Source organism: Lutra lutra, chromosome 8, assembly GCF_902655055.1.
Source record: "Lutra lutra chromosome 8, mLutLut1.2, whole genome shotgun sequence".
Taxonomy (NCBI): domain Eukaryota; kingdom Metazoa; phylum Chordata; class Mammalia; order Carnivora; family Mustelidae; genus Lutra; species Lutra lutra.
Window position 1 is genome coordinate 29002110 of NC_062285.1, and position 12736 is coordinate 29014845.

General features: G+C 36.6%; 1 protein-coding gene across 4 annotated transcripts in view; it reads left to right on the forward strand.

Moving 5' to 3' along the window:
• The window catches only part of ZEB1 (zinc finger E-box binding homeobox 1), a 193190-nt gene that overhangs the window by 162195 nt on the left and 18259 nt on the right, over window positions 1-12736 (forward strand). For 2 of the 4 annotated variants that reach the window (XM_047743597.1, XM_047743598.1), the window contains exon 4: window positions 5615-5776. In XM_047743597.1, coding sequence (XP_047599553.1) covers window positions 5615-5776 — 162 coding nt within the window. The remainder of the gene's footprint in view (window positions 1-5614; window positions 5777-12736) is intronic. The other 2 variants (XM_047743599.1, XM_047743601.1) reach the window with 1 other exon arrangement.

The window sequence follows — 12736 nt, forward strand, 5'->3', positions numbered from 1 at the left end:
AATAAACTGATTATGTACCATCTCATATATTTCTTAATGTACATTTTTCATCTTAAGTGTAAGTAATTACAATCAAATTTCTGGCATATTAAAATGACATTTTTGGTGGATAACTGGGTGGCTTGGTCAAGTGTCTGCCTTCGGCTCAGGTCATGATCCCAGCATCCCGGGATCAAGTCCCCCATGGAGCTTCCTATGCAGCAGGGAGGAGACTGCTTCTCCCACTGCCTGCCACTCCCCCTGCTTATGCTCCCACAGGCACGCAAGTGCATGTGCAGTCTCTCTCTCTCTCTCTCAAGTAAATAAACAAAAGCTTTAAAAATAAATAAATAAATAATAAAAATGACATTTTAACATCATTCTTACATGTAAATCATAACACTTTAATACCTGTTAATCATTCAATTTTTTTTAAATGTGAATAAGCTCTTCGTTATGAGTCAGAAATGTTATATCATAATCTTTACTCCTTGAACTCATATTTCTATTCTACATAATCAATAGAATTTGATGCTAGCAGAGAATATATTTCCCATTTGAAGGTATTTCTGATCAGCTATCTTTCTTTGTAAGAAAAGCATCTATATAAATTGAAATTTAGGTTTCTTTTTAATTTCTAGGGATAAGGCTCTTAAGATTTTTTAAATTTATGGATTGATTTATCATAATTATCAGTACTGCACAGTTGATCACAACATAAATATATTACAAATTTTAACAAATAATTATTACAAAAAATTGTTACTGGAAATGAGATTGAAGGAGCTGAAGTATTCTTTTTTTTAAGATTTTATTTATTTATTTGACAGAGGGAGAGAGAGAGAGGAGGGAAAGCAGGCTCCCCATTGAGCAGAGAGCCCTATGCGGAACTCGATCCCAGGATCCTGAGACCATGACCTGAGCTGAAGGCAGAGGCTTAACCCACTGAGCCATCCAGGCACCCCAGGAGCTAAAGTGTTCTTTGATTAGTTCAATTATCAATAGTTTAATGTTACTTATTTATTTCTGTAAAATATTTATTTTTTGAGAGAGAGAGCATGGGATAGAGGGAGTCAGAGGGAGAAGCAGATTCCCCACTGAGCAGGGAACTCAATGTGGAACTCAATCCCAGGACCCTGAGATTATGACCCCAGCCAAAAGCAGCTGCTTACCTGACTCAGCCCCAATATTACTTATTTCTAGAGGAAAAAAGTTCAACATTAATTCTGTTTGTTTTGTTTAGCACTCAGATAACCTTCTCATAAATAAAAAGGTAAAAGACATTTTTGTGATAACTGATTTACTTTGGTTCTTTATACACCCTTAGAATGATGTGCAAAGAGTTATGTATCAATAAAAATCTTTTTAGTGTTTTGTTAACTGACAATTCTATTAAATGCTCCTTCAATTCTGTTGAAAACAAAAATTCAGGGCTGCCTAATGTGCTCAAGAATTTGTTTTCCAGTCATTAGACTCCTTCACTCCCTGTTTTTCTAGGACATATACCAAAAAACTTTGCCCACACTTCTCAAAGTACTGATGCTACCTGTTCTTGGCTTTCGTTATTTCTTCCCCTCACGTAGAGGCACCTTGATTAATATATTCCAAAATAGTTAGGGAAATTGAAATATTGTTGATTTCAGTACCTTTGCCAGTACATTTTGTATAAAAATCCTTTTATCCTACCACAGGAGATAATAATATTCTCGCTAATGCCTTAGAGCTACAAACTTAGTTCATTCAGTTTGTGGAAATTTTGTACCTAGTCATCTAACTAGCAAAGCTGGGTATTACTGTTATACCAATCAGCCTCATCAGACTTTCAGTCAAAAAAAAGGTGTGTTTTCATTTTTCCAATTCAAATAATTTTGCCAGTACACAATTTGAGAGATTCTATAAAAAGTTCCTTTTTGAAAAAAAATAAATTATAAGTAATGAGGAATATACAAAGTACAAGTAGATATATCTTTTAAAAATAGATTATTTAGGGCGCCTGGGTGGCTCAGTGGGTTAAGCCGCTGCCTTCGGCTCAGGTCATGATCTCAGGGTCCTGGGATCGAGTCCCGCATCGGGCTCTCTGCTCGGCAGGGAGCCTGCTTCCCTCTCTCTCTCTCTCTCTCTCTGCCTGCCTCTCCGTCTACTTGTGATCTCTCTCGGTCAGGTAAATAAATAAAATCTTTAAAAAAAATAGATTATTTACTTAACTATAGAGAACAAACTGATGGTTACCAGAGGGGAGGTGGGTGGAGATTTAATAGATGAAGGGGGTTAAGGAGAGCGCTTGTAAGGAGTACCAGGTGTTGCATGGAATTGTTGAATCGCTATATTGTACACCTGAAACTAATATTATGCCCTTTGTTAACTAGACTGGAATTAAAATTTCAAACTTAATAATTATCTTAAAAAATAGATTATTCAATAGTGAGGTGAAGATTATTTATATCTAATACAAATTTTTTAGTTATAAAGATTTTTGTCTCCAAATGAGTAGTACATTTAGAACCAGTCAATACATAGGTAAGCATGTAACTTACTGAAGATGCAAGGTTCATGTATAAAATGCAGACTATATAATTCTGCAAAATGTATACTATTTAAAAACTCATTATTCTAGCATCTAGCCTATACATATACACACATACATACTTAATATATAGAAAAATATAAACTTTTTGTAAGTGACGACTATAATAGAAATAATATAATTTGATAAAAATATTTAAAGCATCTTGTAACCTATATACGGAATATATATAGAATATATATTCTATATATATAATATATTATATATGGAAGCAATAATCACATATATATATGTTTATATATATTTATAAAATATAAATTTCACTTGTGAGTTTTATTTAGTATAACTTGAAATTTTGAAGTTACATTGAAAAGACTCAGTGACACTGACTTGTACTGCTTTAGCTATTAAAAAATGCTTATTTTTCCAGATAATGACAGATTGTAGGAATGATTTTTGAGAATATTCTTTGATTTATTCTGACCAGCTTCCTGAAAAGCAATGAATTTTTTTTTAAAGATTTTATTTATTCATTTGACAGAGAGAGATATCACAAGTAGGCAGGGAGGCAGGCAGAGAGAGAGGAGGAAGCAGGCCCTCCGAGGAGCAGAGAGCCCGATGCGGGGCTCGATCCCAGGACCCTGGGATCATGACCTGAGCTGAAGGCAGAGGCTTTTAACCCACTGAGCCACCCAGGCGCCCCAGCAATGAAATTTTTAATAATAGTTAGGAAATAGAATAGATGAGGTCATTAAAGGAAAACTCCTCTCAGTCCCTCTGACCATATTATTATATAGCTGATTTCAGAGCTTCCTAGCTAGAGCCAAAATATCCCCATTACAGAAAATTGCCATGCTTTACCCCAGATAGAAATCCATGTAAACAGAAAAAACTGAAAGGCCTGTCTTGATTAATCAATAAGAAAGTTTTCCCAGGGTGCCTGGGTGGCTTGGTCAACTAAGCCTTCAGCTCAGGTCATGATCCTGAAGTCCTAGGATCTAGGGCCCCCACCCACCCTCACTGCGGGCTGCCTGCTCCCCCAGGAGTCTGCTTCTCCCTCTCCCTCTGCCGCTCCCCTTGCTCCTTCTCTTGTCTCTCTCTCTTTCTCTCTCTCAAGTAAATAAATAAATAAATCTTTAAAAAAAATAAAACTATGCTAAAGAAAAAAAGGGAGGGAGGAAGGAAGGGAGAGGGAGGGAGAGAGGAAGAAAGGAAAGAAGGAAGGAAGGAAGTTAGTTAGTTTTCCCCAATTAGTACTTTGAATTTTTTTCCTTTGGCAACCTGGAGGTTTTTACACTCCAAGGTGATGCACAGGATTAATGTACTGGGATATGACTTTTTCTCTTCTTCCTTTTTTTTTTAAAAGATTTTATTTATTTTATTTTATTTTATTTATTTATTTGAGAGAAAGACCAGGAATCCCAAGAGGGGCTTGATCCCAGGACACTGAGATCATGACCTGAACAGAAGGCAGACACTTAACCGACTGAGCCATCCACGCACCCCTCTTCTTCCTTTTTAAAAAGATAGATAGATAGATAGATAGATAGATAGATAGATAGATAGATAGATAGATTTATGTATGTATGTATGTATGTATGTATGTATGTATGTATGTATGTGAGAGAGAGAGAGAGAGAGCTAGAGACAGCACCAGCATCAGTGCGGGTGGGGTGAGGGAAGAAGAAGGAGAGGGAGAGGAGCAAGCAGACTCCCAGCTGAGCACAGAGCCTGATGCAGGGCTCAGTCTCACATCTCTGACATCACGACCTGAGCCGAAATCAAGAGTCAGATACTTAACCCACTGAGCCACCCAGGCACTCCTTCTCTTCTTCCTTTTAAGGAAGTCTTAGAAAGTCTGGAAAGGGGAGAGTAGAGAAAACCTTCCAGATTCTAAGAAAGAATATGCACGGAATTTGAGGATTTGGAAATAGACTCCCTTAATACCCACAATACCAGCTTACCTCCTTAAGAGTTTTCACTTCCCCCTGGATCCAGTAACCCAGTGCTAAATAATTGATAGCTATTGGCTATATTAGAAAGGAGGGGGAAATGGTGGGTCACCATTATTATTATGTCATTGGCTTTAAGGTTTTAAACAGCAGCTGACCTGAGGAGTTTACTTACTACCACTGTGTGGGAGATTGAGCAAGATTGTTTCAATAACTAGCACACAAAAACGTGCCCACTCCTCAGCATTTAAATTTGGCCCAATTTTAGTCTGCTGGGAAATGCTGTTTTACAAATTTAGAAGTGACAGTTCAGCCTGAAGCGTATAAAGAAGTCAGCCACAAGACGGCCATACAACCCATTACAGTTACCAGCAGCATGGAGTAGACACTGTCCTCTGGAGCCAGTGGAGGGAATGGAGGGAAACCATGGCACAGCAATACCGCTTTAGGAACTCGGAGCACTCTGGGTCTCCTTCTCAAAGTGACAGTATGCCATTATCTCTTGAAACTTTCTAACTGAAAGAAAAAATGCCTCTGCCCCTAGCCCCCACTGTTAAACATTTACTGAAGCAGAAATAAAGGAAAAGTAGCCTTGTTTATTATATATGAATACTAGAGGAGATAAGCAGTTTTATGGATTTGATACTCCTGACTCTTAGTAGATATTTTTCCAACTATAGATAACTCCTAACACTGTTGTCTAGGAAATCACATACCTGCACTGAACTTCAAAGTGGTTTAAACTGAGCATGATTCGGATTTACAACTCTAAGTAAATATCTAATAGGTTCCTAGGAGGGACTAAGGTTTGAGAACTAAGGTTTTCTCCCTTTTTTCCTTGCTTTATCCTTGATTGAGAAATTAAGAATTCAGTCAACTATATTACCTTTTCTGTGTCCTATCAGTCACATAGACTAGAAGTACACTCTAAAGTTTAAGAGAGATACTGTGAAAAATTCAAGACTGTTGTAAAGCTTTCTTAAAGACTTCTTAATAATAGACAAAAGAATGAGTAAATTTTTTTTAATTTTTGGTAAATATTTCCTGCAAATTCAAGAACAATAGTGTGTTCTCTTAAGGTAAATAATTTCTTATTTAGAAAAGCTTTGTAACAACTTGGCAGTGAAACTGCTTTATATAAAGTATGCATTTCTTTTAGTAAAAGATGATGAATGTGACTCAGATGCAGAAAATGAACAAAACCATGATCCTAATGTTGAAGAGTTCCTGCAACAACAAGACACTGCTGTCATTTACCCCGAGGCACCTGAAGAGGACCAGAGGCAGGGCACCCCAGAAGCCAGTGGTCATGATGACAATGGTAAGTAGAGCTTCACAGTTGTTTTCATTTTCATCTTTACAGAATTATCATTTCCATAGCTGTACAATGGGAACCTACTCTACTCTAGGGAACATTTCTGATATCTAACATTTATGGTGATGCCCATAGAAAATAATCTCTTTAATAAAAGGAACATGTGTATGATAACAGAATATGTGTATGATAACAGCATAGTATTAAGTTTGTGGCATCTCACTACTGGTAAGGCCACTGCAGTGAAGTGCTTAGAACAATGCCTGGACGTTGATTTCCATTCACTCACGTGGCAAGTAGTAGAAATGGGAGCTAGGATGACCTTTAACTGCCTCTTGATTTTTTTTCCACTGTTCTGACAATGTTACAAAGCTCTAGTCTGTTCTGATATGAACAGCCTGTGTATGAAGAGTGGTAAAATGCAGTTCTAATATTTCATACTCTCCTAAAAGGAAATAGGCTACCATTCCCTCCTTCCACGCTAGAAACAGATGACAATTGCATGCAAATATTCCTATAAGAAATTTTATGCAAGATCTGCACCAAGAACTAAGACATCACTTGGAATGTTTGGTGATATTTAAAGTATTTAAGATCCTAAATCTGGTTTGATTTTTCCGGGGTTCCCAGTTTAATGGATAGATTTAACTTAATATTTAAATAATCAACTTTTTTAAAAGACATTTTTAGAAAAGCCTAAAGTTTACCAAAAAAGTGAGACAGAAGTACAGGTATTTCCCATGTACCCCTTGCCCCCAGTGTAGCATAACTATTCCCATTATTAACATCGCTCACCAGAAAACACCCAAAGTCTGTCATCTCCTTTAGGGTTCATTCTTGGTGGTGTACATTCCGTGGGTTTGGACAAATATGTGATGACATGTATCCATCATTGTAATATCTCATAGAGTATTTTCATTGCCCTAAATACCCTCTATGTTTTGCCTATTCATCTTTCCCCACCTCCCCTCATCCCTGGAAACCAAAGATCTTTTTGTGTCTCCATAGCCTTTTCCAGAATGTCATATAGTTGGAATTATACAGCATGTAACCTTTTAATTTTAATTTTAATTTGGCTTTTCTCACTTAGTAATATGCACTTAAGTTTCCTCCATGTATTTTCATGGCTCATTTCTTTTAAGTGCTGAATAATATTCCATTGTCTGGAGGTACCATATTGTTTATTTACCTGTTCACCTACTGAAGGACATACAAGTTTTGGCAATTACAAATAAAGTTGCCGTACACATCCATGTGCAGATTTTTATGTAGATGTAAGTTTTCCAACTCCTTTGGGTAAATACCAAGAAGTGCATATGCTGGATCCTCTAGTAAGAGTGTTTATTTTTATAAGAAAGTTTCTGTAGCTCGACATCCTCGCTTGCATTTTGTGGTGTCAGTGTTCTAGATTTTGGCCATTCCGATAGGTGTGTGGTGGTATCTTGTTTTAATTAGCATTTCCCTGATAATATATGATGTGAAGAGTCTATTTGCCATCTGTATATCTTCTTTGGTGAGGTGTCTGCTAAGGCCTTTGGACTATTTTTTTAATCAAGTTATTGATTTTTTATTGTTGAGTTTTAAGAGTCCTTTGTGTATTTTGGCTAATAGTCCTTTATCTGATGTGTCTTTTGCAAATATTTTTCCCAGTCTGGCACTTGTCTTCTAATCCTCTTGAGATCATCTTTCACGGAAGCAAAAGTTTTCATTTTCATGAAGTGCAGCTTGTCAATTCTTTCTTTCCTTGGTGTTATATCTATAAAGGCATTGTCATATGTAGGGTCATCTAGGTTTTCCCCTGTTATCTTCTAGGAGCTTTATAGTTTTGCATTTTACAGTTAGGTTTGTGATCCGTTTTGAGTTAATTTTTGGGAAGGGTGTAGGGTCTGTGTCGAGATTCAGGACATTCTGCATGTCCTGAATGTTCATTTGTTCCATTACTTTTTTTTTAATTTGGTGTTTAAATTCATTTTAGTTAACATATAATGTTATTATTATTTCAGGGGTAGAATTTAGTGATTGAGTAGTTCCACATAACACCCAGTGTTCATTCTATCAAGTGCTCTCCTTAATGCCCATCACCCCATTACCCCATCTACCCATCCACCTCCCATCCAGCAACCCTCTGTTTGTTTCTAGAGCTAAGAGTCCCTTATGCTTTGCCTCCCTCTCTGTTTCAATCTTATTTTATTTTTCCTTCCCTTACCCTGTGTTCATCTATTTTGTTTCTTAAATTCCACATATGTGAAATCATGGTATTTGTCTTTCTCTGACTGCCTTGTTTTGCTTAACATAATACCCTCAATTTCCATCCATGACATTGCAAATGACAAGATTTCACTCTTCTTGATGGCTGAGTCATAGTCCATTGTATTTATATACACTGTATCTTCTTTATCCATTTGTTTGTCAGTAGTCATCTAGGCTTCTTCCATAGTTTGGCTATTGGGGACATTGCTGCTATAAACATTGGGGTGCAGGTGCCCCTTCAAATCACTATTTTTGTATCCTTTGGGTAAATACCTAGTAGTGCAATTGCTGGGCCATAGGGTAGTTCTGTCTTTAACTTTTTGAGGAACCTCCATGCTGTTTTCCAGAGTGGCTGCAACAGCTTGCATTCCCACCAACAGTATAAGAGGGTTCCCTTTCTCCACATCCTCGCCAACATCTGTTTTTTCCCGACTTGATAATTTTAGCCATTCTGACTGGTGTGAGGTAGTATCTCATTGTGGTTTTGATTTGTATTTCCTTGATGCCAAGTGATATTGAGCATTTTTTCATGCGTCTGTTAGCCATTTGTATGTCTTCTTTGGGGAAATGTCTGCTCATGTCTTCTGCCCATTTCTTGACTGGATTTTTTGTTTTTTGGGTATTGAGTTTGGTAAATTCCTTATGGAATTTGGATACTAGCCCTTTATCTGGTATGTCATTTGCAAATATCTTCTCCCATTCTGTAGGTTGCCTTTTAGTTTTGTTGATTTTGTTTCCTTTGCTGGCGCTAAAGCCTTTTATCTTGACGAAGTCCCAGTAGTTCATTTTTGCTTTTGTTTCCTGTTCCATTACTGTTGTTGAAAAGACTATCTTTACTCCATTGTATTGCCTCTGCTCCTTTGTCAAAGACCAGCTGACTTTATTTATAAAGATATTTCTGGCTCTCTGTTCCACTGGTCCATTTCTGTATTCTCACACCAATACCACACTGTTTTGATTACTATAGCTTTATAATAAGTTTTAAAGTCAGATAGTGTCAGTCCTCCAACTTTATTTTTCACCTCCCATATTGTGACATTGTGTCTTTTGCCTCTCCATATAAACTTTAGAATGTTTGTCAGTATCCATAAAAGGACTCTCCAGATTTGAGTTGGAATTCCACTAAATCAAGTTGGGAAGAACTGGCATCTTGACAATAATAAGTCTTCCTATCCTCAAACAATGAATATCTCTCCATTTATTTACTTCTTTGATTTTGTTCGTCGGAGTTTTATAGTTTTCCTTGTATAAATCTTATACATACTTTGTTAGATTTATACATAAGTATTCAGCTTTTTTAGTGCTAAGTTAATGTTATTTATCAATCCACTTTTAAATTTCTGAAGGAAATTGAGAATGGTGTAGAAAACAAAATAGATTCCATTGCAAAGAATCACCTGTACCTTCCTTAAATCAGGAATCAATCATGAAAAATGCAGAAATAGAAGTTTCACCTCAGAATCGATAGGATTTTCTGTAACTAAATCAATGACAAAGGAAATAGAAGTAGGACACTCTAGAACTGATTCCTCCAGTGTGCCAAAAGGACGCATTTTTGAAGACAATTATTATTACAAAGATTATTACCCCTGGGGACACAGCATTACAGTTATATGAATAGTGTTGTGTTGATCTATTTGCATATTTGGTGAGTCTATAGTTATAGGCATTGTAAACTTCTGTAGGTCCCTACCATTTGTACTTTGATTTCTCAAGGTTTTGTTTTTTTGTTTTTGTTTTTTTTAAGATTCTATTTATTTAGTTAGTTTAGAGAGAGAATGACGGGGTGGGGGGCGGGTGGCAGAGGAAGGAAGAAAGAATCCCAAGCAGAGTCTATGCTGAGTATGGAGCCTGATGTGGAGCTCAAAGTTACGACCTTGAGATCATGACCTGAGCTGAAACCAAGAGTCAGACTCTTTTTTTTTTTTAAAGTATTTATTTTTTTTTTAATTTTTTATTTTTTCAGCATAACAGTATTCATTATTTTTGCACCACACCCAGTGCTCCATGCAATCCGTGCCCTCTACAATACCCACCACCTGGTGCCCCCAACCTCCCACCCCCCACCCCTTCAAAATTCTCAGATCGTTTTTCAGAGTCCATAGTCTCTCATGGTTCACTTCCCCTTCCAATTTCCCTCAACTCCCTTCTCCTCTCCATCTCCCCTTGTCCTCCATGCTATTTGTTATGCTCCACAAATAAGTGAAACCATATGATAATTGAAGAGTCAGACTCTTAACCAACTGAGCCACACAGGTGCCCCAGTTTTTTTTTTTCCTTAAAGGAAATTTGTTAAATTTCACCTGAGGAAGCCATAGATTATAATAAATAAGAAAAGGAAATTTAAAAATTTTAATATACATATGCAAATCTTTTATGAAACAAAGTTCTTTAAGAATCCTCGTGAAAGGGGCGCCTGGGTGGCTCAGTGGGTTAGGCCTCTGCCTTTGGCTCTGGTCACAATCTCAGGGTCCTGGGATGAAGCCCCACATCAGGCTCTCTGCTCAGCAGGGAGCCTGCTTCCCCACCCTCCTCTCTCTCTCTGCCTGCTGCTCTGCCTACTTGTGATCTCTGTCTGTCAAATAAATAAATAAAATCTTAAAAAAAAAAAGAATCTTCATGAAAGAAAATGAGGAGAACTAAAAAAATGTTTTATTGCACAGATCAAATAAAGTTAAACTTTGTAAAGTCCATTGTTACTAATCAACACAGTAAAATCCTATAAAAATTGGGGCCCTAATCATTCTGAATTAGTAAAACATTTGAATTCTAGAATCTGTTTTTAATTCAGATAGTCATTACTTTCAGGTATACAGCTAATAAAGTATTTCACAGTAGACATTCTGTCACACCAGTAACATCAGATTATCCTCAGAAGCCCTCAGTTTTTTAAGTGTTGGTGGATTCAACATGCTCTCTGTACTTCATAAATTGTCAAAGGGCAAACTTTATTCTGGAAGGCTGAAGTATCACAAACTCTGAATCAGTGGTGCACAATTAAAGGAGATTTTGCAAATGTTTTATATCCAGTACTACTATCAGTCTGAAATGTCATGCTACCGAGCAAAGGAGGTTTAGGATACAAAAATTAAAGGTTTTTTTAAAGCATATTCATAGTCACAGATACATAAGGAAATTATAGACTGCTCAAAAAATAGAGTTTGGATTTCTATCTAAAGTTATTTATAAGAATTCTAAAAAGAAAAATTTTTTTCCTTATGTGATAAGCCTTCTTTGCTTAAAAAAGTGATTCTTTTAAATAAACAAACATCCAGTATTTTTCAAAAATAGAAACAAAAATTTTCATTTAACTCTCAAGCTTGTTCATTCTATAATTTGCTCTTATTATGTCAGATATTCAGGTTTACTTTTTGTTGTTTTATGCTAGTATCCTAAAAGAATAAATTCATATCTCCTTGTGTGAGAAATTCAATATAGATTGATTTATGAAAATAATAACTTGCTGGTAGAATATTATGAGCACCCTGTCATATTACAAAATTACTAGTATTTTGTTTATTAATGATGAAGGCAAAAAAGAAAATAGAACATAATGAGAACAGACAGCTGTATTACACTTGGATTATAAGCAGCTTAAGTAATGGAATCACATGTCGATTGTGGTGCCAATAATAAAGCACCTGCAATGGCTGACTTGGACTTCTGCCACTGTAACCAGCTAAAATCAATAGGACGGATTAGGTACTCTGGCAAGGAGAATGTCCCAAATGTTGATTTCCTACTTACCTGTACAAATAGGAAATTAATACCAGACAAAACATAACGTGATTTCCAAAACAATTTCATGTGGCTAATCTAGTCCCATTAGAAGTAGGTCATTTTAGAGACATCACCAGCAGAAAATTCTCTGATTCCAGTTGCCTTGCTGGCTGATAATAAAGACACCATCATAAACTTTGGGGAATTTGGTTGTTGGATTTTATTCATATGGGATCAGGTGCTCAGTCTATTACATGCAGGCTGGTTCTCAAGCACAACTTTTAATTTATATGGATTTGGATTTCAATAAAGGTAATATATGTTTATGAAGGATTTTGAGATTGTAATAAAATTTTCTTTGGAAGTCTTTTTCTTTTTATCTTTATTTTTTAAAGATTTTATTTATTTATTTATTTATTTATTTATTTATTTATTTATTTGTCAGAGAGAGAAAGAGTATGCACAAGCAGGCAGAGTGGCAGGCAGAGGCGGAGAGAGAAGCAGGCTCCCTGCCGAGCAAGGAGCCCGATGTGGGACTCGATCCCAGGATCATGACCTGAGCTGAAGGCAGCGGCTTAATCAACTGAGCCACCCAGGCGTCCCGATAGTCTTTTTCAATAAGAAATTCAAATGAGGGTAGAGATATGACTTACAATAAGTTATCTTTTAAGAACTCTTTTTTTCTTTTTTTAAAGAAATAAACCAAATATGGAAAAGCACTCTTGGTTAAATAATATTAATTGGCAAAATAGTATTACGTTTTAGGATTGTCAGACTTAGGTGGCTCCATATGTAAAAATATGGTTCATTCAGGAGCACCTGGGTGGCTCAGTTGGTTAAGTGTCCAACTCTTGGTTTTGGCTCAGGTCATGATCTCATAGGTCCTGGGATCGAGCCCCATGTCAAGCCACGTGGCAGTCTCCATGCTCAGCAAGGAGTCTGCTTGAAGATTCTCTCCCTTTACCCTTGCCCCCACTCACACGCCCCTCTGTCTCA